Below are 27,076 nucleotides of genomic sequence, written 5' to 3'. Positions count from 1 at the left end.
CCCACCACCCCACGCTTCTCAGCTGCTCGCTCCTCCCTGCTCTGCCCCACCCGTCTCCCCGGATCCCACCCCCATCTCCTTTGGGGGCCGCCGACACCCTCCCTCCCCGGGGCACCCTGAGAAAGTCACCAGCCCCACCCTCCAGGGCTCACCGCCCACCCACAGGCCCCCTGCGCTCAATCCCATGCCCTCACAGTCCATCCTGCTCTGGCACATGCCTCACCCTGTACTGTTGCCCATGTGCCCAGTCTGCTTGGGCGCCACCCTGAGCCCGCCCGCCCGCCTGGCCTGCAGCCCACTTGTCCATGGTGTAGCCCGCCTTGCAGCTGCACTCGTAGCCACGTGGCCGGTCACGGCAGTCCTGTGTCTCGTTGCAGTCGTGGTGCCCATTGGAACATTCGTCCTCAGGGGGGCAGGACAGGAAGGCCCAGGAAGCCCCAGGTCGTCCACATGTCAGTCCTGGCACGTGGAGATGGGGCTTCACCTGGGGCGCCTCTGCACCACCCCAACCACCCAGGCCCTGCCCCTTCTTCCCCTGAGCTCCCCACTAGAACAGCCCCAAGCACCCCATGTTCTCTGCCAGACCCAGCTAAGGGTCAGCCCACTCTCAAACCCATCTCACCATCACGGGGGCCGCTGAGTCCACCCTCCAAGCAGCGGCCACCCCCATCCTGGCCCCCCCAGGCACACCAGCCACAGTGGGGGCGCCGCAGACACAGGGCACACTGGGTTGCCTGAGCACAGCCCAGGGAGCAGCTCTCAGGCCCGCGGAGCAGCCGCCCACAGCCTCCAGCCATACATCGCAGAGGCAGGTAGGAGGGGCTCAGACACTGCATGGGAAGAAAAACGGGAAATGGGGCAGGAGTGGGGCAAGAAAGGCAGAGAAAGAGAGTCAAGCAGACACATCTGGGTTATGTTCCTGGGCTGCATCCCCTTCTTAGAGCTCTCGTCCCTCCCTGGCCACAGCTGGTGGACCAAAGTGGACACCAGCCGAGGTAATCACATTCTTCTTCTCAAGCAGTTGTAACTAGAAGTCCAGCCTGGAAGTCAGGCTAGGAACGTCCTTGAAACTAGAAGATCGTAGAAATCAGGGTTGGCAGGGCCTCGTGGATGAGCAAAAGACAGCAGAGAAACAGAGCAGAGAAGCAGGAAAAGCACAGATGCAGAAGGAAGCAGAGATGCAGACCACAGACCCAAAGACAGGGGGAGAGGCAGCTTTCCAGGCCACCACTGATCACGTCCCGGGACCCAGACGAGGTGCACACCAAGGTTCAAACTCTTGGGAACTTACCTCCCTGTGTAAGAGCATTTTATTTACTGCTTGGGCTTAAGTGAAGTCAAGCGATTAGTCTGGGTTGGCTATCTGAAAGCGCTCAGGACAAAGCAAAGCGACCAAGCTACCCTGACTATATAACATGCCTTGGTAACTGGGGCCCACAGAGGGTTACAGCTGCCGAGGAGCTCAGCCTTCCTTAACTGCCAGAGCCAAATTCTCTGCCAGACGAGGCTTCCAGATCTAAATTGAATGCACCCCTTTGCAGATGGCAGGACAATCTGGGAGGGGGCAGAGAGAGGGGCCCGAGTCTTGGCACAGTGCTTTCTGCTGTGTCCCCCTCATGGCCAAATTCGCTGCTGCCCAACACCATGAACTGCACGTCCTGTGTTCCAGGAAGAGATGCATGAATGCAGGTGCCAAGAGCAGGGCCCAAGCTCTTCTGTACCAAAGAGCCTGGCATGAGAAAGATGCTCAATAGAGAATTTAGTGGAGGGAGGGATGAAAGAAGCCAGCCAGCCAGGGAAGGGAGTACTCAGTTGTCCACGCCAGCCTCTGAAGCCAAAGTCATTCAAAAGAACAATGCTGGATGGCCAAAATATGGCTGCCCTTGAGCCAAATCATCAGGGATCTGGCCTGCGCATCTGTTTTGTTAGATCTGTGCCGTGGTGGTTTTAAAAAGCCTGAGCCAACACTTTAAACCTAGGAGATTTCACAGAAATGAGATCTGGCAGGAGTGCTCTCAAGTTCACGGGCCACATCAATTCTGTCCCCCATTCATCGGAGGCTCCACTCCCTCCTGCCTCCCTCCTGAGATGCCAGGAAAGCCTGGCAGACACAGAGGGTTTGGGGGAGCAGGCGTGCCAACAGGCGCTCTGGTTTTGCCTTCTGCTTCCCTGGAATCCCCACAAGGACAATAATGGGAATCTCAGTATTTGGGGAGAAAGCGTATCACTAGAAGGACCCAAGGCTCGAGGATGAGAGGCCTCCGCCTGTTAGAGACTGACAGCAGGCTCACACTGACAGCCCCCTAGGGGCACACCCTCCCACCCCACTGTGGTGACCCTCTAGGCGTGACTCCTACAGGGGAGTGGAACCTGGTGCCCTACTGAGTTTTTACCGAAGAGCAGGCACTGCTCTATGCCCCAAATACCTTCAATTTGTACGACCTGCCTATGGGATGGTTTGGGGTAACACAAGAACATATTGTTCCTGGCACAGAGCTACTAAAAGGCTAGGAATATCCTGAGTGATGGGAACGCATTTTGTTATTCATTAAGGCATGGCTTTCATACCTGAGTTTATGTTAATGAGATGCTGTGGGGAGGGGTCTCCAGAAAGACCAGTGATTCCAGCGTTGGAATTTCCAGCCCCACCCACCCACCTGGGGTAGGTGTGGAGAGTGAACTGTTAAAACTCTTGACAGATGAGAGCTCCAGGTTGGGAGGGTGGCCAGCCCCGACAGGGCAGGGGAGGCTCTGCCCACCCCCATCTCCTGCCCTATTCTTATCTTCCATCTGGCTGACTGAGCCATATCCTTTATGATGAACTGGTATTAGTAAGATGCTTCTCTCAGTTCTGTGAGCCCTTCTAGCAAATTACTGAACCTGCAGAGCGTGAGGTGGGAACCCCTGATTTATAGGGGGCCAGTCAGAAGTATGGGTGGCCTGGATTTGTGACTGGTATCTGAAGTGGGGGCAGTCTTGTGGGACTGAGCCCTTGAACCTGTGGGATCTGACACTAACTCCAGGTAGATAGTGTTGGAAGTGAATGAAATTGCCAGGAAAACACCTGATGGAATCTACTGATATTGTACCTATTTTATGTGAGAGGCTCGTGGATTGTGAGATGGTTAGTAGGTACATCTCAATAGTCTTGCACAATAAAGGAGGATGAGGAGAGGCCATCGGTGAGAATCAGAGACTCAGAACTCTGGCCCAGTGACACTGCTTCCAGATGGGACAGAAGGAGGTCAATCTTTCTAATCTCCCAATGACGTGGGATTGTGGGGATGAATGCCTTGGGTCTGCCACTGGGATGGCTACATCATGCCGGGCAGATGCATGTTTGGAACAGACTGTACCGGACAGTCAAGGGCAGACTGTCCCTGGCACACAGAACGCCTCCCAGACCATGCCCACCTTCAGAAATTACCTCTCCACCTCATGGCCATAGACGAGGGGTGGGTCTGAATCACCATGTCAGGACCATGTGCTCCTACCCCTCCCTGGCCATGTCTCACTGGACCAAGGCTGGACACCTAACTTGTGAGCTGAGCTGAAGTCTCTCCTTGAGAATGTGAGCTAACCGAAGACCACAAAGGTAACTGTGGCCTCTGGAACTAGGAAGTCACAGACTAAGGGTCAAGGGATGCCATGTGAGGCCGTGTGTGTTGATGATCGAGCTGAAAAAAGTGGAGGCAGGAGGTGCGCGGGGAAACAGCTGAGACTGGAGGCCTTGTGGACCAAGGATGGGTCAGTGGTACTTCCTACCCTCACATTACATCAAATACCCCCAGCTCTGTACAGTAAAATCAGCTCAAGTGGGTTTCTGTTTCTTAAAACACAAAGTTACAAAAGCAGAGAGAGAAAAAGATGAAGAAGGGAGACAAAAAGGTTTGGGAGGGAAGGGGAGGCAATATTAAAAGACATGGGATGGAGTGGAGAGAGCATGAACAAGAACTGGACAGACAGAGGGGCTGCCCAGGCTGGTGGATGGCAGAGAAGTGCAGCAAGAAAATGAGACAGGCAAGGAGGGAGGAGGGAGGAGAGAGATGTTATGGGGTGAGAAGAGAAAGGGGAGGAGAGAGGAAGCACAGTCGTGGGACCAGGGCTAGAGACATAGAGAAGGAGGTGGAGAAGGGTTGGTATGGGTCAGAGGAGGGCCACCTGGACACCCGGTTTGGTGCAGTACCTGTTGAAGGCTGCTGCTCCAGACACAGTGCTGCCAGCCCCCATCTGCACCCTTGGAGTCCAGGCAGGAGGTGCAGTTGGGCAGGAGGTGACAGGGGGTGGGACACGGCAGTGGGGGCGATGATTCCACTGGCATTGGGGATACATTCAGTAGAGAATGGCTGAAGCACGTCCAGTCATAGGTGGGCTGCACTGAGAGGATGCGGCGGGTCTCCCCTGGGGCCAGCAGCACAGGGGTTAGAACCTGCTTGCACACCTGGTTCCCAGGCCCCTCCCCTCCTCCTCCCTCAAAAAAGGCCTGAGCCGCTCCCTTGCTCGGACCCAGGAGTCCAGGCCCCCAAATCCTCAGGAACCATGCCTAGACACTCACCTGTCCTCTTGAACTGCCGAGTCCACATGCACTTGCCCTCCCGCGTGCACTGCTCACAGTCGGCAGCCCCACACACGGCTTCTGAGCAGTTCCCAGCCCAGAAGACCTCTCTCTGGTTGATCCTACAGTCATTCTCCGACGTGCACGACCCATTGCGCCCGATGCAGGCACCCTCTGGGCAGTTGGTACACCACTTACAGCGGGGGGCAGATGCCTGGCAAGGGAATATGGGCAAAGTGGGGTTCACAGGGCCTGCAGCATCCCTCCTGCCCCAGCTCTTCCCACTCAATCCTAGCAGAAGAGCTCCACAGTTCCTGTACCCACTTCCTGGTCCCCCACTATTCACCTCGCCGTCTCCAGGCTGCAGGGTCCGGGGATGGCGAGCCAAGCACTCACTGCAGGTCCGGAGACGTCGACATTCCTCAGGCAACTGAGGCATTGGGGAGCAGGGGGGCACCCCACAGCCCAGTCTGGGGAAGCATAAGGCCTGGCTCATCACTCTTGGCCAGGTCCCATCCTTCCTCCTCCTGTCCTCACCTTTGCCTGGTGCCTCCTGGACATTGTCTGCAGACCCCCAAATGCAGCCCAAACTGGTCTCAGCACAGGCCCCACAAACCTCCTCCCCACCACCCTGCTCAGTGATTGTCCCACACCCATCTTCACCCGAGCCAGAGACACTGCACAACACCCCTCATCCTCCTGCCCCTCCAGCCACCAAGGCCATCCCCTCCTCTCCACTCCAGCAGCTCTCTGCCCACTTCAGCCTCTTCCTCATGCTCAGACTCCTACCTGGTCTCCACCCACAGCCTCCCCTCACAACTCCCTCCCTACCAAAAGCCCCAGGGACTTTTGCCCAGGCCCAAATGCCCTCTGCTCTCAAACCCTCCTGGCTCCCATCACCCACAGCAGCAGTCCCAGATCTCTCACCCAAAATCCTTGAAGGAGCACGTGTTTCAGAACTTTCCATATTTTAGAAAAGCAGAGGGTATAATACCCCTAGAGGAGTCTGGGGGGCTACCCCGTAAGTCAAATACTTTAATGTTTCTGTAGTAAACCTGGTAAGCCCTTTAATGGGACAATTAAAGCCCATTAGAAGCCTTGTACCAGCTCAGGGTAACTGCAGCCAATTGTACTACAGCGAGGGCAGCACTTCCAGCTTCCTGAGATGCCTGGATTCCTGAACTACAGATGAGGAGTCTGGGGGCCTGGATGGAGACCAGTGCCGATCCCGGGCACCAGAAGCCCTTTCTTAGCTGACCCCACTCACCTTTCCACTCTCATTCTCCCCCAACACAGGTGGTCTCTAACATACACCAGGCACAGCCCCACTTCTGAACCTTTGCTAGTCTAAAGGCTACTGGTCATTTAGGGCCCACTTCGGATCCAGGAAGCATGCTTGGATGAAAACCCCAGCCCACAAGCAGTGCTCCCCATCCGCAAGTTCCCCAGCCCACCCTACCTTTGACGAGCTGCCCATTTGCCCATGTAAGCTGGTATCCTGTCCAGACAGTACCCTCCTGGGGCCTCCCCCTGACCTGGCCTAGCACATAACCCCTTCTTCTGGGCACCCACATGCTGTCAGTCACTGGGGTTACCCGTGGGCCTGGTCCCCAGACAAGCAGGCTCCATGGCACCAGGTGCAGGCCCCAGACTGGTTACAAGCTTCAGGTGAGGGGAGCAGGCGGCAGGGGGCAGGGGGCAGGGTCAGGGCCAGCAGGCGACCCAAGGCCACTCCCCCAAAGCCCCCAGAGATGTACAGGCGTCCTCCTACTGCCGCCACAGCATGAGCTACAGACTCCTCCATCGGGGGCCCCACAGAGGCTGAACCTGGGGAGAGACAGAACACTGAGAGAGCGAGAGCAAGTGAAAGAAAGAGAGAGAGACAGAGAGAGACAGAAAGAGAGGGAGAGACAGCGTGCAAGAGAGGATCTTGGGAAAGAGACCTACACAAAGATATCAGTCAGAAAGGGTCACCAAGCTGGGAGACAGTCTAAGCAGAGCAGAGACAGACACAGGAAAACAGGGAAGATAGATAAGGCCAAATAGGGCACAACATTCAGACACAGGTAGCAAGACAAAAGGGGAAGAGATACGCAAACAGAAAAAAGGGACAGAAAGAGTAGAACAAGAATAGAGACAAGTGTTTTGGAACTAAATAGAGATCGCACAACATTGTGGTTGCGCAGTGTTGCACAAGTGCTAAATGCAGCTGGATTGTTCATTTTACAGTGATTAATTTTGTTGTGTGAATTTCACCTCAATTTTTTGAATCCTCAAAAAAAAGAAAAAAAAAGAGTCACAGAGTAAAAGATTAAGAGAACATGGGAAACAGAGAGGGTCAGAGAAAGAAGGAAAAAGGAAAGGCGACAGGCCCAGATAGACACACAGTCACTTACAATGTCAAGTGAAATAAAAAGGCAAGAACGAGCTCTTTCTGCCCCACGAACAGCAGACTGGGAGGAAACACCCTGCCCATAATATTCCTCTCTAGAGAATGAAATTATGGCGGATATTTTTCTTCATATTTCACAAATGACATATAATGAATACTATTACTTTTATAATCAGAATAAAGAATCAATTTTTCTAAGAAAGTAAAGGAAGGAAGGCATATCTGTGTGGGAGTTAGATAACATGGAGGGGACAGCAGTTTGGCCAGTAGGTCTGAAGGGACCCAAGCAACTCCTGTGGATGTCCCTGGGGCTCCCAGGGACAGCAATGGACTTACGGGTGAGGTCGGGCAGGAGCCAGGCGTTGCAGTTGACCTGGTAGAGCAGAACGTCGCTGCTGAATTCATCAGGGTCTGAGCGCCCCCCAAGGACCACCATGGCATCTCCTAGCAGTGCTGCGGCGTGGAAAAGCCGGGGGTGGGGCTGTGGGGGAGACACGAGGCAGGATGGCCTGTCAGAGCCCACAGTCCCTCTGCCACTCCCTCTCAGCCACCCACCACCCTGAATCTCCCCACACCCCAGCCCCCACTAGTCCACCCAATTCTAACCTTCCCCAAACCTTAGTTCCTTCTTCCATGGAGCCTCTGTCATTCCCCAGAAGGACCCAAGGGCTCCCACACCCTGAGCTGTTCCCCAGGAACTTAGCCAAGACAACTTGAGAGGAAACCCCACATTTCTCACGTGACCTCACCAGCCAGGCTGGGGAATCCTGGGGCATCTCTTCCTCCTGCCCCCCTCATAGCACAGCCCCCAAGAAGGGATTGTAAATATGTTTGTACATGGAAAACGCAACTGTCTCTAGCCAGCACATCTCAGGGTTCATGTTCTCCCTCATATACTGTGTCTCCTTGGCCTTGAAGGCAGGAAGAGGGAGGAAGCCGGGCAGGGGAAGGGCCTGCTGGGGCCACACCAACGGCAGACCAGAACCGAGGCCTCTGACCTCCTGATCTAGGATTCTTTCCTCCAAGTCAGGGATGAATAAAGGGGAGCCGTGGGGTGCCACAGTTCAGTTTAGGGGCCTAGAAAGGAGGGGGAGTAGGAATCCAGAGCCCAGCCAGTCCCTGGGCACTGAGAAAGAGGGCCCCTCACTCCCATTCCCTCCAGCCAGCCATCTGGACCTCCTTTCCTGACCTTTGCCCCCTGAGAAGGGGCTAGCAGGCTCCAGGTGCGGTCAGGACAGTGCAGGGAGTAGAGCTCGGGGGATGGGGCCGCCAGCTCCACGTGGAAGCGGAAACCCCCAAACACATAGAGAGAGTCAGTGGCCTCGTGGTACACCGCAGAATGACCATAGAGACCTGGGGGGATGGATGTGCAGAGCTGGGGAAGGGTCGGTGATCAGGAACAGCCCCCACCTTCCTGGGCTCCCCTTCTCATGACATCACCACTTGACCAGGCCCCGAGGCCAGAGACCTGGGAGCCCATCTCAAGCTCTTCCTCTCCTTCAGTTCTAAATGACAGCGATTAGAGACTGTGGGACAGAGAAGAGGGACACAGGGTGACCAGAATGGCTGGGGGGCAGTGATCAGGGAGCAGCAGGAGAGAGAAAGGAGATCTGAGGGGGTGACCTGGGCCCGGGAGAGGGAGCTGCAGCCCACTGACACTGGGCAGGATGTGGGGGGCTTGTCACAAAGTCAGAGGCATAAACAGAGAAACTGAGCTTCTCCAGAGTTGGTGTCCTGGGACTCTGGGTGGGGGCCAGGGGTAAGACAAGGTGACAATACAGGACGGGGGGGCAGTGGCCAGAGTACAGGAGTGGACAGAGCCTATTCCTAGCCCTAGACGACGAGGTCAAAGGCGCAGTGCCCTTCCCGTTCCCAGCCCCACCTGTGGGGGGTGTTCCACTCTGAGCTCCAGACACCCAGGTGCCAGTCGCCAGCTGGTACTCGAGCAGCTGCTGGTTGAAGCCATTTTCGGGAGAGTAACCACCCACCAGGAGCAGAGACAGGCCTCGGCGGGCAGTAAGGGTGTGCCCAGCAACGGCTGGCAGCTCCAGAGCCTGAGGGGCCTGGGATGGAGGGCACAGGAGGTCAGGGGTTGTTTGTGAGTAGAAGCAAGACTCGGACCTCCCCACATCCCCCTTGAATCGCTGAGGAGGCAGCGAGCCACCCAGGGCTGGGCAGACCCTAGGCCTTCCACTCAGCCATGGTCCCAGCAGAAGCACAGCAGACGTTTCGCCATTTCTGCGTCACTTCTTCAGGTAGGAGCAGCCTGGCATTCCTTTGGGAAGCCCTTGCTCCTCTGCTCTCACTCCCGTTGTGTGGGGCTAGCGGCACCTGCTCCACAGTGGGCTGATTCCCAGCCGGGCCAACAGCGTCCCAGCCTCTTGGCCAGGGATTGGCCTGGGAATAAAATGGGACCCAGGATGGCCACAGAAACTCAATTCTGGGACTTGGGCTGGAGCCCAGGGAGGAAGCCGCTTCCTCGGGGGGGCAAAGCTGGCAGAGAGCTGGCAGGAGCTGCTCTGGCCATGTTTGCTAGAGCCGGGAGGCTGGGAAGGAGAGAGGCTCACCTTCTCCTGCCGCCACTGCAGGGTGGTAAGATTGAGGACCCAGAAGTCTCGGGTGACACCTGTGGCTGTAAGCCCCCCCAGCAGGTACATGGCCCCATGGCCAGCGGGCACATAGGCGGCTGCGTGGAAGGAGCGGGGTGAGGGGCCAGGGCCCCCGTCCTCAGCTCCCGCCAGCATCTGTGTCCACCGCCGCTCACTCACTGAGTACCTGGGGCCGAGATGCAAAAAAGCAGCCTCACTATAGTCATCCCAGCACCTGTTGGAGTGACCACCCACAGGGATCCCAGCATCCCCTATGGTGACCCTCCTATGATAATCATCTTCCCATCCCCTGGAGTAGCACCACCCAAATAAGCATCTCAGTCCCTGAAGTGAGCCTCCTGTGTGACAAGCATCCCAGCATCATCTGGGGTATCCTTCACCTGTACAGGTCTTTCTGCATCCCCGAGGGAACTCTTCAGTGACAAACATTTCAGCATCCCCTGAGGGGACCTTCTCCCATTCAGGTATCCTATGTCCCCAGGGTTGTCCTCACCTGTACAGGTTTCCCAACAGCCCCTGGGGCAGGCCCAGGCCCCCAAACATCCACAAGGTAGCATCAGGTCCCTCCACCATGGTGTGCCCCAGGCGGTGCAGGAAGCGACTAGCAGTGTCCTGCAGGTGGGGATGGGATATATGAGGGGTCAAGCTAAAGTCATTGCAGTGTCAGGCTGGAGTGTAGGGTCTGGGGGTTTGTCCCAGGAGTGGCGTGGGGAGAACATTCCAGGAGGCGGGCTGAGTGGCACCTCCCTGAAGAGTGGCATTTACGACTCACAGCTGAGAGTCGGCTGTCCATGAGGGTCTCCCAGACCAGCTGCCCACCGTCCAGCTTTGTGGCACAGTCGGGGCCCCCAAAGCCCTCAGCACAGATGCACACGCCCAGGCTCTGGGGGACAGCACAAGGAGGCTCAGGAGGAGCTCTGATCACCACCCGTCCCACCTGGCATGCCCTGTCCCACCTGTACCTGGTTACAAGTGCCTGCCCCATTGTGGGCATTACAGTTCTCGGGACACAGAGCCATGCGACAGTGTGGGCCAGCCCATCCCTGGGGACATCGGCAGAGTCCAGCACCTGCAGCCCCATCCTGGGGTACACACTCTTGGGGGACAGGGCAGCTACCAGGGCCCCCTGATCCGCAGCGGGCAGAGCCCACGGAGGCATTGAAGCCCCAGGACGAGGAGCCATTGGCCTCCCAGTGCAGCACCAGCAGCCCTGTCGGGGGAGAAGGCCATGTTCTGGGGCACTGTTCCACCCCAGGTTTTGGGAAACCCAGGGTAGTTGAGCAGGGAGGCAAGGCACTCTGATGACCAAGAGTCACTGCCAGGTGTACATCTCCCTTGTCTGACCCATCAAGTTCTGTGGGTTTTTTTAAAGCCTAACTCTCTCTCATATTCACCCGCTGCTTGCTACCTCCTCAGCCACCTGGACTGGACACCAGCACCCATCTCGCTTGCCTACACTCTGCCTTTCACGGCAGCCCAAGCAATCTTTTAAAAACCTGAATCTGATCGTGCCCCTGGCAAGCTCCGGACCCTCTACAGCTCCCTACTGCTCTTACATAAAACCCAGACTCCTGAGAAAGTACATTAGTGGGGGGACTTTGAGAGGGGAGTAGGAATGAATAATTATGTAAAAGATGCCTCAAGAAAGGTATGCTATAAAAAGGGGAGGCCCCCAAACATCCACAAGACCTCTCCAGCCCCCTTCCAGGTCTCAGGGCCTGGGCATGAGCTGTTCCTCAATCTGGAGCAATTGAGCTCACCCACACCTCTCGCTTCAGGCCCCAGGTGGAATTTCACCTTTGCAAATAAGCCCTTCCCAATGCCCCAGACCTGCCAGGTGCCTGCTCCTTTCCATTTCCTCTTGTCCTTAGCAAAGGTGTCACTATTCTGAGTATAAGTTATCCACCACTGTTTGTCGCCAGAACCACACACACTGTCCCGCTCTGAATCCATGAAGGCAGTGCCTGTGTCCCTCTTTACTGACACATCTCCAGCTGTTTGTCACCACCACACACACACATACACACTGTCCCGCTCTGAATCCATGAAGGCAGTGCCTGTGTCCCTCTTTACTGACGCATCTCCAGCATCCTCAGGCCCAGCTCACTGAGGCTCAGGAAATATTTACTGAGTGAGATGAATCGAGGGCCCCTCAGTTCTACTTGCTTGCTATGAAGGCTCTGGGACTGTGCAATCTCCAGTAGGCCAACTACAGGTCTGCCCTGGCTCCTAGCTTTGGAGTCACCCTGATTTACAACAGGAAGAGAAGCATTTCCAAACTCAGGTCCTTTAACTGCCGTGGGTAAACAGTTATTTCTAGCACATCTCCAATAGACTAAGCCAGGTTTCTCAACCTCTCAGTACTGCTGATGGAATGGAACCTGGTAATCCTTGGTTGTGGGGGCTGTCCTGTGCACTGCACAATGCAGAGCAACATCTCTGGCCTCATGCATGAAATGCCTTTGGCACCACAGTCATGACAATCAGACACAGCCAATGCCTCAAGGGGCAAAACCCCTGTGGGTGAGAACCACCAGGCTGAAGGGATGCTCAGGGGCCCTTACAACAGCTACATTCTTTGTATCCCAAAGACATGTCCCACTTGGCCCTTCTGTGCAGAGGCAGCCCAGCCAATGCAATGCCATTTGCCTCAACTGTAGACATTAAGGCCCAGGGTGACCCAAGGGAATGCATCACCCAGCAAGTCAGTGGCAGTGTTGGGCTGGGTCTTGAGCCCACTTCTGGTGGTAAGGTGCAGGAGTCAGGGATACACAGCCCAAGACAGAGGTTCCACTTCCCCCAGTTCCCATACCAGACAAAGCCTGCACAGTGAGAGGCCTGTCCCGCCGCTGGCCACAGAAGGCAGCAATGAGGCTACGATCCGACTGGACGACACCAGTGTCTAGGAAGCGCGGGAATCCATCAAAAGCCAGAACGTAGCTCAGCTGGAGGGGTGCAGAGTCGAGGATCAGGAGATGACAAAGATGAGAAAGAGGGACACTTGGGGTCTGGGAGGAGGAGGAGCTCAGGAGGAGAAAGCAATCTGAGACGGACAGGCTATTTGAACCTCCTGGGCAGACTGTCAAACTGTGGCATGGAGGCCACAATTTCCCTTCCTATGTTCACAGCAGACATGGCTAATCAATCAGGCATTCTCACTGGTATCTCTTTCTCAACACAACTCCTGGCAGCCAGAACCAATCAATCAGAGTTGGCACACCAGATACTAATATCTATCAGGCCCAGATTAGGGACTGGGGAACTGGGAGTCTAGGAAATAAGAGGTGATCTGGGAAATGGGAGGGTCTGTGAGCTTAGGAATGAAAGGTGAGGAATAGAGTTTAGGGTCTGAAGGATAAAGAAACAGGGATGTGGGGGTCAGGGCCTGTCTAAGGGTTCAGATTGGGTAGGGGAGACATGGGCCTGGACTCTGGTGCCCTCAGTGCTCACCGTGCAGGGGGTACTGCTGTCGGGGGAGAAGGTGAGGGTGAGCGGGGGACAGAGGGTCCCAGAGGCACAGGGCTGTAGCACCTCAGTGGCTGAGACAACCCACACACAATAGGACAGGCCTGGCCCGGCTCTCGCTGCCCCACCACCTGGAGGCAGCAGCCCCCCGACCCGACGTGAGCCCAGTGCCACAGAGGACACGTTGGTGAGGAGAGCACGACCCCCACACTCCCGGAAGCAGGAGCCACCAGCCCTGGGAAGATGGAGGAGAGACGGTGTCAGACGAGTCCTGCCCCAGCCCATCCCATCCTTAACCCCACCCTGCCCCGCCTGGCCGGCCCCTGGCTCACCGGGGGTCCCCATAGTAGCCAGGGGAGCAGAGCTGGCAGTGGGTACCCTCAGTGTGGTCCTGGCAGAAGCAGAGCCCGCTGAGGTTGTCGCAGTGGCCACGGCGCGGGTCCCCATGCCCATTGCACTGGCAGGGCCGGCAGCCACCCGAGCCTGTGGCATTGCCGAAGCTTCCAGGCCGACACCGTTCACAGTGCTCCCCCCACGTCCAGTCTGTGGAGGCCCCAGCAGGCAAGACACAGAGTCAGGGGCGAGCGTGGAAGGGGCCCGAGAAACTGGTTCAGCTGATCCCTGACCCCACAAGGCTGTTTCAAAGGAGGGTGAACAAAGCCTAGGTTGGGGAGGAAGAGCGAATCCCATAAGGGGGACTGAGGCCCTGCCAAAGAGGCGGGGGGCACTGAGACCCATCTAGGGTCAGGAACAGGCAATGGGTGAGGGGACAAAGAAGCCAGCACAGAGAAAAGGAACCTGGAGTCCCAGGGAGGCTTCCCTAAGGCCCGTCCCAGAGGTTCAGGGCGAGGGCCACTCACCTTGGCACTCGTCACAGAAGCCAGGGCCCCGCTTGCGGCAGTGGCTATGGAAGCTGCAGCCACAGTCCCGGGAGCAGCGGGGGGCAGGGGGGCCTGGGGCGGGTGTGGGCAAGGGCAGGTCGGATGTCCAGCCCAGGTCACACACGCAGGTGAAATCGGGGGGACCACTGCACACACCATGGCCACAGTCCTCCAGGCACCTGAGGGGCCACAGCAGGCGTGGGGCTGGGTGGGCATCCACCCCTACTCCACCCATTATTTCCACTGCAACCCCATCACAAGCGACTGCCTATTCCACTGGCCTGGACCACATGAGTGGCCCTGTCTCCAAGGGAACACATTGCACATGCTCACTCCTGTCTCTATAGTAACCGTGTATCACTCCTGGTGATCTGTTCTCTGTGAAAACCCCTTTCAACTTGGTCCTCCTCCATCTCCATGGCAATGCTGAAGCCTACGGCCTGCAGTCAGTGGGTGACCCATCTCCACAGTAACCAGTGTTACACTGGGGACCCTGTCACTCTAATGAGGGCCCAAGTAACAAGGTAAAAACCCCAGCCTCACCAGGAATGCTGCTTCCACAGGAGGCGTCCCAGCACTGACCTCCTCACGCCCCGGGCCCTGGGGCCACATCTCCGTAGAAACCCTCGCCCCACTCACGTGCGATTGCAGTAGGTGATGCCATCGCCCTGGTAGCCCCGCTGGCAGTGACACTCATAGCTGAGGGGAGTGTTCAGGCAGGTGGCCCGCAGGTGGCACCGAGCCAGGCCCAGGCGACACTCATCCACATCTGGACAGCGGGCATATGCCCAGCGGGCAGGGAGGGCCACGGACAACCCCAGGCCCTCCCCCACCCACAGGGAGCAGTTACCTCCACCCAGGGGCCCTGAGAAATCTCCCTGGAGGCACCTGGGGGCAGGAGATTGAAGAAGTGTAGGGGCGAGTGGGGAGGTGGGTGGAGAGATGATGAAATAAGAAACAGAGACGGTAAAACCATGACAGGGAGAAGGAAGGCCAATCAAAAAGCAATGGAAGTATGAAATATGGAGAGAGACAGGAGAGATGGAGTGAGATAGAGAGAAATCCAGAGAAGTCAGACAAAAAGATGTTAAAAGACAGGAGAGAGACAAAGACAGGGATAAGGTGGCAGGGAGAGGAAAGGGAGAGGGGAGGGCAGAAGACAGAGACATTAGAATTAGGGCGGGTGGAGGGCCCACACCCCGCCGCCTGGCCCCACATTCCCGCCTCACCGGCCCAGTGTGGGGTTGTCCTCATTGCCGCACCAGCCACACTCGTGGCTTTGCAGACACTCGTGGCAGGTCAGGAAGCGGTCACAGCTCCGGCACCGGGGCTCTGAATGCACACTGCAGGGCGACAGGTGCACGGGTCGAGCCCTCCCCGACCTCCACCCTCCCCTCCAGTGAGCCCTGCCACCCAGATGCACGCACCTGTCATCCCAGCCGCGGCAGCCCCCATGCGGGTACCGGGCCAGATAGGCGGCGAACAGGAAGCAAGTGTGGGTGGACTGGCACCAGGCACATTGGCTAGAGTTAGCCAGGCAGTCATCACAGGTCAGGCGCCTGGGGGCAGGGAGAGGGCACAGGGTCACGCCACAGCCCAGCCCCACTCACCCCCACAAGCCCCATTCCCACTGGGCCCAGTGGGGCTCACTGGCTGCAGAGTGGAGGACACTCCTCCGGGCTCTTCAGGGCACCCCGACTCCGACCCCGCCGGCTGCACGCTGCATCCCCCTTTCGGCTGGTGCTCTGATGCCACTCACAGAAGGCGTCCTGGGGGTTCAGAGTGGGAGTGGGAGCCCAGCTTAGCCCTCTTCCTTGGGCCCCCAGTGCCTCCAGTCCCACCACTGGCTCAACAAGCACTTGCCTCCCTTGCCTGCTCCACAGACCACCTTCCAAGCCCACCTCCCTCCCCAGTTGCCTGCCTCTCCTACAACACCCCTACCCCTGCAGTCAACAACATCCATGGGTTCTGCCTGCTCAGCACCCACTCCCTTTTGGTGCAAGAGCACCCTTCTGTGTGGTCCCCGTTGGGCTGGTTCAATCCTTGGGATTCGGAGGTGGGTGAGGGGCCACACTATCCCCAGCCTCATTGATTGGTCCTGGAGTCAGCAGGAGACCCAACCAGAGACAATGAAATGTGCATCTGGGACTTCCATTGAACTGGGGGCTGAGGGTGGGGTGGGGACAGAGAGGTGTTCTCTTTCCACTTGGGACAAGAGTGGTTAAGTGGGGGTATGAGAGTCTACTGCCCTTGTAGCTCCCTTCTACGCTCAAGGAGTGAACCTCCAGGGAAAATAAGGATGTGGAACGCAGGGAGGTGGATGCCAGACTTCACGTTTTGAACCGCCCGAGCTAGCAGGCCTAAAGACCCACTCCTGAACTCCAGTGCCGGGGCCAATAAATGCCCTTCTAGCAAAGGGATGCTGACTTGGGTTTCCTAGACCCCACAACAGGGAGAGTCCTGACTGCCAGAAGCCCCTCTCCGGTCCTGCTGCCCTGCAGCCTGCCCCTGGCTCTCTCCTACAGATCAAGGACAATGGCCCTGGCTATCTCCCCCACCACCACCCAAGGGGCTCCTTGGCTGCCCATGTCAGCTCTGGGCAGCCCTTCCCCTTTCCCAGTTGCCTGCTTTGGCTGCCTCCGACTCCACTTTCCCTCTACGGCCTGGCGGGCACCTGGGTGCAGGCATGGCAGTCGCGATGCTCCTCACAGAGCGGGCAGAGGGCAGGCACCAGCACCAACAGGGACCCGTCGGCCCTGCTGTCCCTGCAGTGGGCCCCGCTCTGGCGCAGGTGGCAGGTGGAGCTGGCCGGGCACCAGCCGCAGCCCTGGTCTGCCAAGCAGCCCAGGCAGGAGGAGTAGGAGGCACAGGCCGATGAGCGGTAGGGCTCCAGGAAGAAGAAAGAGATCTCCTGGGGGACACGGTCATATGAGGTCAGGGGTCCACATTCCAAGTAGAGGGTCAGAGTTTGGAGCTTCAAGCATTTGGAGACAAGGTTGAGAACTCAGGCGCATAGAAACTCAGGATTTAGGGCATCAGCAGACAAAAGGGGATCAGGACATAAGAGACTCTACAGAGATTAGAGGCCGAAGTATGGAAGACATAAGTCAGGGTAAGAGGGGTCAGGTCAGCAGGAGTCAGAGATGAAGGCAGGTGAGGGTCAGAATATGAGATCAGGTCAGGGTCTGGGGGTCAGAGGTTGGGATCTGGAGGGTTTAAGATAAGGCGCAGGGTTCAAGAATCAAGGGAGCTAGAGTTTGTGACCTGGGTTCAGAAAGCCCAGAGGATCTGAGGCCAGGGCCTGGGTACTCACGCTTCCACCCGGCACGCCAGTCCGGTCCCACAACAGGGTGAGCTCGCTGTGTCCAGGGCCTGCAGAGCCATTGAGCTGGCCCCGGATCTCCACTGCATACTTGTGGCTACGGCCAGGCAGCGGGAAGAGGCGAGCAGACCCTGGGCGCTGCAGCCGCCTCGTCTCCTTCTCCTGTTGAGCCACCCAGCGCCCCACCTCCTCCTGGAGTAGGGGCAAGGGACAGAGAGGGGCCTCAGAATTTTCCACCTCCCCAAATCCCTCAAACCTCTGAGAGCCCCAAACCCACCTCATACCCACCTCCTCCTGGAAAGAGGAGGTGGGCCTCAGAGTTCCTTAGACCCCAAGTGTTCCCCAAACCTTCCAGCGACCCACCTCCTCCTCAGGATAGTTTGACTTGGTAGCTCAGACTTCCCACCTTCAAAATGCCCAAATTCTATTCACAACTAAAACCCCAGGGCCCTCCCTCCACTAAGGATCCATCCCAGTCTCTTTCTCCCCAGTCCTCCCCTGCAACACACATATTTACCATAAACAGCCCCTTGAATGTCCCAGGCACTCTCACCATGTTCTCTGTGTCAGGGCCACGGGCCATCCGAGCCAGGACATGTAGGCGCTGGGCCCGGGCCCATACGGCCACATCCTCGGCCCCTGGACCACCAGGCCCTCCCGGCAGCAGAGGGTGGATGAAGCCTCGGTAGACCAGAGACACGTCAGTCTCTGGGCTGGGTGTCAGGGTGATGGTTGTACTGCGGACGATCAAGACCTATGCCAGCCAAGGATGGGGTATATGTGAGTGCCTCTGCATGACCCCAGTCTCCACACCCCTCAGGCCACAACAGAGCCAGAAAAGTTGAGGTAACCCAACCTCCCTCCCTATTTTACTGAATGACAGATTGAGATCAGGCACAGAGGGGAGGTGGCTAACCCAGGGTCACTCTGGGGAACAACTCAGACAACAGACAACAGTATCCCAGCCCCTGCTCATTAATCACCTGTCTCATTAAACTCCAGGACCCCAGACCTTTCCCAACACCCCACCTTTCCACCTAAGCTCTTAAAAATCCAGATCCAAAAAAAGAAAAAAAGCCCTTTGACTATGGGCTTTGGAGAACTTCCAGGTTAGGTCAGGAGTGGGTCGCGCCCCAGCTCCACAGGGACAGAAGCACCGTGCTCAGGACCCTCTGGATTTCGCCCTATGTATCATGTCCTCTGTTATAAAATAAACCACTGTGTCAGGAAAAAAAGTCCAGATCCAACATTCAAAGTGACAGACATACTACATGACTTATTGCTAGTATGTGTTTTTGTAACTGCGAAAGAGTAGAATAAGCCATGTTCAAGCACTAAGACATTAGTAAGCACTATGATGTTAGAATATATATGGAATATTGTGAAGCTATAGAAAAAAAAAGAATGTTTCCTAAGTTACGGGTAGCTTGCCAGGATATATTAAGAAAAAAAGGAAGTGGTAGCACAGTGTGGATAGTGTATTACTTTTTGTGCAAGAAAGAAAAGTAATTAAATGTCACATTTACTCAAATTTGAATAGGTACATTCTGGAAGAGTATAAAAGAAATCCAAATGGATCATGGATCTTCTGGGGAGAATTAGGGTGGTCCCGAGTTGGGAGGATGCTGGGGCAGCTTCCTACACTGAGGTGGGTGGTGGGGAGTCAGTAGATGGGAGAGACTTTTCATCAACTTTTTATATTGTTGTGAACTTTGAACCATGTGACTATATTGCCTATTTTAAAAATCAATAAGGAGCCACTGTGGAAAACAGTTTGGGGATTCCTCAGGTTAAACATGGAATTGCCATATAACCCAGCAATTCCACTCCTAGGTACATACTCAAAAGAGTTGAAACTAGGTGTTGGTTACAATCTATACAAATATCAAATCATTATGTCATACATTGGAAACCAGTATAATGTTGTATGTCAATTATACCTCAATCAGGAAAGAAAATAGGTGTTCAAACAAAAACTTGCTCATGAATGTTCATAGAAGCGTTATTCACAACAGCCAAGAGGTGCAAACAACCCAAATGTGTTGTCAGCCGATGAATGGATGTAGCATAGCCATACAAAGGAATATTATCTGGCCATAAAAAGGAATGAAGTTCTGACTCATGTTACAGAATAGATGTGCCTTGAAAATACGCTAAGTGAAGGAAGCCACACACAAAAGGCCATATATTATATGATTCATTTATGTGACATATCCAGAGGTGGCAAATGCAGAGACAGGAAAGGTTACTGGTTGTCAGTGCTGGGGGACAGGGGAATGGAGAGCAATTACTTAATGGATCCAGGGTTTCCTTTTGGGGTAGTGAAAATGTTCTGGAGCTAGACAGTGGTGATAGTTGCACGACACTGTAAATATCTAATGGTAAACTTTATGTTATGTGTATTTTACCAGAATTTTAAAAAGTGTTTTTTAAGTTGATAAGGAAAATCAGACCCCTGAATGTAAAGACTTATGGGGTAAACACAGAGTGATAAAGATCATTTGAAAAACGAAAACCCTCAGACCAGGCCCTTCAATACTCCACAGTGGGCCCCACCCCTGGCTCCCCACCTTGTCGGGCTGGGAGGCATTGGGTGGCTGCTGGAAGGTGAGCAGGTGCAGGCCAGGCAGGAAGCTCTGGGTGACACAGGCCTCCAGGGATGTGACAAAGACCGGTGCAGGCCCCCACCAGCCCACAGTGCCTGATATCTGCTCCCCTCGGCAGCGGGCCTGCTCTGTGAGGACAGGGGGATGAGAGATGCAGGTAAGGTGAGTGCTGCGGCACCCCCTCCCACACTGCCACTGGACACTCACCAGGCCGAGGGAGGCAGCTCTCGTTGTGCACGCACCAGCCCAGGGCACCAGGCCCCCGGGGAGGAGCCGCGGAGCTGCTGAAGGCCAAGCAGGCCTGGCAGTCACCCAGAAGGCGTCCCAGGCCCAGGCAGCTGGCAGCTGGACACTGTAGGGTGGGAAAGGGACAGGGATTACTGCCCACCAGGGCTTCAGGGACCTGCAAGGGGCTGTGTATTCAGGAGTCTTGAGGCAGAAGGGGTCGGGAATTGAAAGCCAGGTTGAAATAAGTAACATCAAGAGGACAGCAGCTCCTCCAGGGACAGGATCATAAGTTCAAAAGGATCAGGGAGGGTGCCAAAGGTTCTTGGCAGTCAGGAATCAGGAATGCTGATCTCAGGCATGAAAACAAGTCTCCCAAGTTAGGGAAAGTCCCTCTACTTAGTTCAGGCAGAGAGAGATGCTAGGGCTGGGTCTCTGTGCTAGGGGCCTAAATGCCAGGACAGTCACTCACAGCCCCTGAGGGAGTCCCAGGAGGCAGTGCAGCTTGGCAGGCTCCCTGACACCAGCTGCATTCGGGGTCCCGGGAGCAGACACTGTGGTCTGTGTACATGGAGCAGTAGTCCAGGTGGTACTGTAGGGAAGAGGAGGAAGGGGCTCCTCATACCTGGGACCTGTTCCCACATCCCCACTCACTTTGATTATCCCAGGGAACCCTGACTGCTCAGCACCTGGAAGACTCCCATCAACTCCTCCCCAGGGAGCCCCAGGGACTCCCCATTCTTCCTCCTGTGGACCTGGGAACTGACACCCTTCTTCTCATAGCCCTAGAGACCCCTTCTTTCTCCCAGGACCCCCCAGCTTTCTTCCTCATCCATGGAAACCATACGACCTCCCCACCAGCCACCCTCTCCCTATCACCCCAGTGCTCACGTCCGGAGCAGGCGCCTGGAACACAAAGGGAGGCACCTTGTAGGCCATCAAGTCCCCGCGGGGCCGGCCACTGTACCCGCCAGCCACCAAGAGGACACTGCCACCAAGCACAGCCGCCACATGTGAGTACCGACCACTGGGGGGTGCTGCTCGGCCTAGGAGAACACAGAGCCCCCCACAGGACATGAGAGCCTCCCCACCTCCCTCCCACCTTCATGGCTCCCCTGCCCAGAGGACTACCCCTGTCTCCTACACCTCAGCCCAGTCTCCTAGCTCCTGCTTCAACCCTATCTGCCCAAGGAAACCCTTCCAGCCTGCGTGACCCCTGAAAATAAGATGCCTTGCTGCTGTTGGGAAGACAACACGTTGAGCCCTTATAGGCTGTCTCCCCTGTTCATGTGCCATCTCAGTGTACTCTCACAACAGCCCAATGGCTTAAATGTTGTTATAATCCCCATTTTACAGAGGGGGAAGTTGAGGCACAAGCAGAATAAATGATGATTTCTGTACAGATGTTATTTGGGACCAGCCATCCTGGTTCTCCCACTTGCCTACTATGTAACCTTGAAAAAAATCACTTCTTTGTAGGCAGTTCCTGGGGCAGCTGGAAACTGGCAAACCTGGACTGGAACCGAGATCTGAGGCTGCTGTAACTGCCTCTCATCTCCATAGCAACAATGCCCCAGTCCTGTCCCAAGCACAGGAGTGCTCCAACATAATGTCTGGCTCACCCCAACAGGGGTCAGGGTGACTCCTGCCCAAAGCCCAGATTCACTGTGGGAAGAACTGTAACCGTCAGGAGCCCCTCAGGGAAACAGAGGGGCCTCTCACCCTCCGGGGTTCCTGGCGGGGCAAGCTCAGCCCCCGATACCCATTGATGGCAGCCCAGGTGGTAGAAGAAGATCCCGTCTTCATAACACTTTTCCTCCTGGTAATGGGTATGCACGTTGCCCCCTGGGAAAGGAGGAAAGGAGGACAGCTGGCAACCCTGGGGGAGGGGGGATACCTATGCAGGGAGCCTCAGCGTGGGGTTGGCTAGGCCCCTGGCAGGCAGGTAGCACTGGGGAGCCTCCTCACCGTAGACCACCATGTAGTTGCCTAGGACACTGGCCGTGTGGAAGGCTCGCTCCCTTGGGCCCTGAAGCCCATCCCGGCCCTTCAGGGTCATCCACATGTGCCGATCCACATGGAAGAGCTCAGTGGAATTAACCCGCACAGAGAATCTATGAGGGAGGAAAGGAAGAGGGGTCAGGGAAGCAAGGGTTTCTCTCCCCAATCTGGGCTCCTAAGAGTTGTGTGATCACCCAGGGTTGAGACTGGCTATGACTGGGTTCTGTCCCCTCAGAATTAGAAGCTCACCATGGGCAGGACCCAGGTTTGACTCATTTCTGGGTTCTCTGCAAAATCTAGCCAGGGCTGGGCACCAAGCAGGGGTTGGTTGAATGGATAGATGGGCGGGAGTGTGTGGAGAATCAAGTTACCAAGAGATTGAATGAATGAGTGACTGAATGAATGAAGGGAGGAAGGAAGCGGTGGCTGAATGGCTGCGGGAGTCCATCTGTGGACAAAAACCCAAGACTCAAAAACTAAAGACTCAAGGCCCAGGGTGTTGGGCCAGGCCTGGCCCTGCAGGGTAGGGTTGTGGGACAGGTCACTCACCGGGCAGTGGAGGGCCGGTGTCCACCATGAACCAGCAGGGTGCGGGAGGGGGCATGGAACACCATGGAGTGGCCGGTGGCAGCAGGGGGCCGCCCACCTGCGGGAATCACCTGCTCCCAGTAGCCCCCACTGGTAACATCAAGGCGGAAACGGAAGAGGCCAGAGGAGAAGAGGTCATGCTGAGTGCGGCCACCAGACACATAGAGCCAGAAGTCATCCACTAGGGCGGCTGCATGACCTGCCAGGCCTGGTGGCCCTGAGCTGCTAGAGGCAGGTGGTGCCAGGAGCTCCCAGTGGCCCCCGCCCAGTGGGCTGAAGGCCCACACATCACTGGTGAGGGAGCCATCGGCCAGCTCACCGCCCATCAGCACCAGGGAGCCAGCCCAGGCCACAGCCACATGGGAATGACGGGCAGCCTGTGAGGAGACAAGGACACAGAGATGGAGAGGGAGACAGATGGTGACACATAGAGAGGGTGACAGAGAGAGCCAAACATAGAGGATGCCAATGCAAAGGAAGATGAAGAGACAGAGAAAGACAAAGACAAAGGAAAAGACAGAGATACACAGAGAGAAAACAGAGAGCAACACACAGAGGTGAGACAGAGGGAAAAGAGAGGGGGAGACAGGGAAGCAGGAAGGAGAAATGATAGGAAAAAAAGCATAGAGATGGAATCATAGAGAGGAGACACAGGCACCAAGAAAGCAGAAAACCAAGAGTCAGAGACAAGATAAGATAGGGACCCAGAGAGACGTGAGACACACAGAAAGGGAGAGAAAGGAATAGTAAAGAAAGCCCAAGAACCCAAGGAAGGAATGCAGAAGTGGGAGGAGTGGGTGCTCCTGTATCAAGCACCAGGGTGGGGGAGTATGGGGAGATGTCAGCTGGGTCTGACAGAGTGAATGAGTGCCTCCAGGCAGGGCAGAAGTGGGGTCCATACCGGGGCAGGACTCAGGTCCCAGCGTATCCAGGTGTTGGCAGAGAAGTTGTACAGGACGAGGTCACCCAGGGCATTGTTGAGGTCCTGGCCTATATAGGGGTAGAGGGTCTCGAGCCCTGACCACAGGCTGCCAGGCCTCCAGACCCCAGACATATACCACATCTGCTCACCTCCAAAAATGGCCAGCAGCCCTGGTGGGAACAAGAAGGCACCAGCTGCCCCAATGCGAGCAGGAAAGGCAGGGTCCAGGGCACTCACATTGTGCCACCAACCAGCCCCCTGGTTCTCCCACAGGTGCAGGTCACAGGCACGTCCGAGGAAGCCGGGCTCACAGCGGCACGGTCCCAAAGGCTGTGGGTGAAGGGGACACAAAGTCAGGGATAAAGAGAAAGAGACAGGGAAGGGGAAACAGTGCCAAAGTGAAACACATGGAGGTGAGAGGGGGGAGACAAACAGAAAAGGAGCGAATGGAAAAAGAGACAGAGAGGCAAATGGAGAGAGACTGAAACAGGAAGGCCAACAGAGAGGAAAAAAGGGACACAGAGATAACCAGAGGGAGGCAGAGAAGTGGAAAAAAGAAGAAAGACCAACAGAAAAACAGAAAGAGGAAAAAAGATAGACCCAGAGAAATCAGGATAGACAGAAAGACAGTGGTGAGGTCAATGTCAGCCTGGGCTGGAAGAGCTCAGATCTGGGGAGCTCAAGGCAGGGAGGGCTCAAGATGTGGTCCAGGCCCAAAGCTGGATGTGCACGGCTTAGGCCCAAGGTCAGTGGTCAAAAGTCATGGCTGGGGCCCAAGGTCAAACAGAGTGGCTGGGTGGGAGAATGGAGTAGGGCGTAGCAGAAGGAAGGAGGGTGGGTTCACAAGTGAGGTGGATTACAGATGAGGATAGGAGCCGGATCAGGCGGGGAAGGGGCTCCAGGTGAAGGTGGGTGGGGCTGGAGTAAAAGGTGTTGGGTGGGCCCTAGAGGGAGAGGGGAGTACTATGGAGAGCACGGTCCCTGTAGGGTCAGTGTCTGGGAGTGGGCTGCGGGTAGGGGGGTTTCAGGCAGGGCCAGTCAGATCTAGGAGAGGAACAGGTATGGTCACAGATCAGGGCTCCAGGGGACACAGCTGGGGTCAGGCTCACCGAGGCGCAGGTGCCATGACTACCACAGTAGGCTGGGCACTCCTGTAGGCTGCAGTCAGGGCCTACCCAGCCCGGCTCGCAGGCACACACCCCCAGGGGCTGGCACTGCCCGTGGCTGTGGCAGCCACCCGGGCAAAGGGAGAAGTGGTATGAGGCGTTGAAGCCCAACAGGTTGTAGTTGGCATCGCTGAAGAGGTGCAGCAGCATCTGCAGGCACAAGGTGGGCAGGCCTAGGGGACTGTGCTGGGAGAGCGGACCTCCTGCCCCCACCACACCACGGGGGTCTCAACCTCCTTTCTTAGCCTGTCTCCACCTTCTTTTTCCATGTCCTTCTGTCAGATGCCAAGTCCCTCCCAATTTTGTTCCCTCTGTGAATGTCCTCCCTGACCCCAGTCCCCCCCGACTCCACCTAGACCCTCCAGCCACAGCCCTCCAGCCCAGCCCTACCAACCTTGCCTGATGAAGCCTCGATGGGTGGAGGCCGGGTGCTCCCACTCAGACTGGCAAGCAGGAGCCCACGGGGGGAGTCACCATCATACACGAACAGGTAGTCGTAGGTACATTCCGTGTCCAGAAAAAGAAAGTCCAGCAGGATCCGGTGCTGGGGGCTTGGGGCTGGGCAGTGAGAACAGATGTGGACCCTATCCCCACACCTCCACCCACCCACAAACACCAAGCCCTGCTCCAAGTGATTTTAGGGGCCGAAAGATGAATCAGACCTGGGCCCTGCCTTTGAGGGGCTCCTGGTTTCAGAGCCCAGGGAGGTCAGAGCTGTGACAGCAAGATGGACAGGAGCTCAGAGAAGGAATTACAGAATCAGCCTTGGAAAGGAATCCTGAGATACCTCCTACTATTAAGATGGGAAAACTGAAGTACAGAGAGGAACCCCATCCTGGTGGTCATGCAAACCTGGTCTTGAGCCTCAGACGTGCCCAGGCCTGAAGTCAGGGTCTAGGCCCATATTCCCAGATGGAAAAGGGCTTCTATGAAGGTCCCCCATTCCAGGATGAATACAGCTCCAAGGGAAGAGACTGAACCTTGGAGTGGCACAGCTCCTCTCTGCCCCAACCCTGAGTCTCACCTCTCACTTATTGTAGTAGCTAAGGGCACAGACTCTGAAGCCAGACTCCTTCGGACTCAAATCTTGGTTCTGCCACTTATTGGCTACTAGTTGTGTGACCTTGGGCAAGTCACCTAAGCTCTGTGGATCTGTTTCTTCATCTATCAAGTGGGGAAATAATGGTATTGTGATGGATTCAAACTTCTCAGCCAGTCCTCCCATTGAGAAGTGCAGGCTGATTCTCTGCCCCTGGTATCTGGGAAGAGCCTCAGAGACAGGCTTGACAATACGAGGTAGCAGCAGAAGTGGTATTCTGGAACTTCTAGGGTTAGACCAGAGCAAGCTTTACCCAGGCCTTGTAGAATGCTCCTTCTCAGAGCAAAGCTGTTGTGCTATGAAAAACCAAAGCCACATGGAGGGGCCTTGGGTAGGCATCCCAGCTGACACCCCCAGCTAAGCCTCCAGCTGACAGCCAACATCAACCACCTGCCCTGTGAGGAAGCCTTCTTGGACATCCGGCCCAGGTGAGTGTTCAAATGACTGCAGTCCCAGCTGACATCCAACTGCAACTACACGAGAGGCGATAATGCACCTAAGTGTTTATGATGGGGCCAGCACCTCACAAGCACCACTACTCCTACCACTGTCATTATTCTTGCTCTCTGCTGGTCCTGGTTCCAAAAGGTTCTCTCATCACCCATCTCACACTAGAGGCTCTGGGCTAAGGATATTAGGAGACTGAGTTCCAGCTCTGCCCGATTGGGCCATCCCTCCCCCATCTGCCTACTGGAGATGTTCATCTACCTCTCACCACCTGTGTCATCTTGGGCCAGGTCCATGGGCTCTCTGAGCCTCGGTTTCTTTGATGTAAAATAGGATTCTCCCCACCCACCAATACTGATGTGAAGATTTGAGATGGTAACACTAACGTGCTACCCCACACCTCGTTCTCTCTCACCAGGACTACTGATCCAGCCTCCTCCCTGGCCTCTCTTGGCTTCCCATCATGACCTAACATGAGATCTTCCCAACTTGAAACTGCCCTGCTCCCAAGCCCTCCATGGCTCCCCTCTATCTGCAAAAGAAGTCCAGCTCCCAAGCCTGGTGTTTAAAGTCTTGTCTCACATCACCCCACTACTTAGAGCTCTATCAGGAGCCTGGCTTTTAAACAAGCTTCTCCCTCTATTTGGAGCACATTCTCACTTCCTGCCAGTAAACATCCCCTCTTCCTCCAGGAAGCCTTCCCTGATGCCCCCTGGCTGGGTTAGGTGTCCCTCTAGAGGGTTCTCACTTTCATTACAACCTTCATTCCTTTGGGCCAGAACCATCTCTGTACAGGTC

General features: G+C 56.0%; 1 protein-coding gene across 6 annotated transcripts in view; it reads right to left on the bottom strand.

Annotated features, from left to right (window-relative positions):
- Positions 1-27,076, bottom strand: part of MEGF8 (multiple EGF like domains 8) — a 37,658-nt gene that overhangs the window by 6,605 nt on the left and 3,977 nt on the right. For all 6 annotated transcript variants that reach the window (XM_073226455.1, XM_037013893.2, XM_037013895.2 and 3 more), the window contains 35 exons: positions 25,127-25,290; positions 24,676-24,882; positions 23,716-23,896; positions 23,546-23,634; positions 22,606-23,021; positions 22,024-22,169; positions 21,778-21,900; positions 20,947-21,101; positions 20,528-20,647; positions 20,038-20,182; positions 19,795-19,958; positions 17,778-17,978; positions 17,216-17,416; positions 16,577-16,813; positions 15,553-15,671; positions 15,330-15,461; positions 15,132-15,245; positions 14,542-14,790; positions 13,882-14,081; positions 13,354-13,564; positions 13,007-13,256; positions 12,369-12,501; positions 10,519-10,766; positions 10,329-10,439; positions 10,050-10,168; positions 9,515-9,722; positions 8,830-9,010; positions 8,137-8,300; positions 7,284-7,428; positions 6,151-6,382; positions 4,902-5,025; positions 4,556-4,769; positions 4,187-4,401; positions 623-830; positions 300-459 (listed from right to left, as the gene is read on the bottom strand). In XM_073226455.1, coding sequence (XP_073082556.1) covers positions 300-459; positions 623-830; positions 4,187-4,401; positions 4,556-4,769; positions 4,902-5,025; positions 6,151-6,382; positions 7,284-7,428; positions 8,137-8,300; positions 8,830-9,010; positions 9,515-9,722; positions 10,050-10,168; positions 10,329-10,439; positions 10,519-10,766; positions 12,369-12,501; positions 13,007-13,256; positions 13,354-13,564; positions 13,882-14,081; positions 14,542-14,790; positions 15,132-15,245; positions 15,330-15,461; positions 15,553-15,671; positions 16,577-16,813; positions 17,216-17,416; positions 17,778-17,978; positions 19,795-19,958; positions 20,038-20,182; positions 20,528-20,647; positions 20,947-21,101; positions 21,778-21,900; positions 22,024-22,169; positions 22,606-23,021; positions 23,546-23,634; positions 23,716-23,896; positions 24,676-24,882; positions 25,127-25,290 — 6,286 coding nt within the window. The remainder of the gene's footprint in view (positions 1-299; positions 460-622; positions 831-4,186; positions 4,402-4,555; positions 4,770-4,901; positions 5,026-6,150; positions 6,383-7,283; positions 7,429-8,136; positions 8,301-8,829; positions 9,011-9,514; positions 9,723-10,049; positions 10,169-10,328; positions 10,440-10,518; positions 10,767-12,368; positions 12,502-13,006; positions 13,257-13,353; positions 13,565-13,881; positions 14,082-14,541; positions 14,791-15,131; positions 15,246-15,329; positions 15,462-15,552; positions 15,672-16,576; positions 16,814-17,215; positions 17,417-17,777; positions 17,979-19,794; positions 19,959-20,037; positions 20,183-20,527; positions 20,648-20,946; positions 21,102-21,777; positions 21,901-22,023; positions 22,170-22,605; positions 23,022-23,545; positions 23,635-23,715; positions 23,897-24,675; positions 24,883-25,126; positions 25,291-27,076) is intronic.

The sequence above is a fragment of the Manis javanica genome, chromosome 17 (assembly GCF_040802235.1).
Source record: "Manis javanica isolate MJ-LG chromosome 17, MJ_LKY, whole genome shotgun sequence".
Classification (NCBI taxonomy): domain Eukaryota; kingdom Metazoa; phylum Chordata; class Mammalia; order Pholidota; family Manidae; genus Manis; species Manis javanica.
This window is presented reverse-complemented; position numbering and strand designations above follow the sequence as displayed.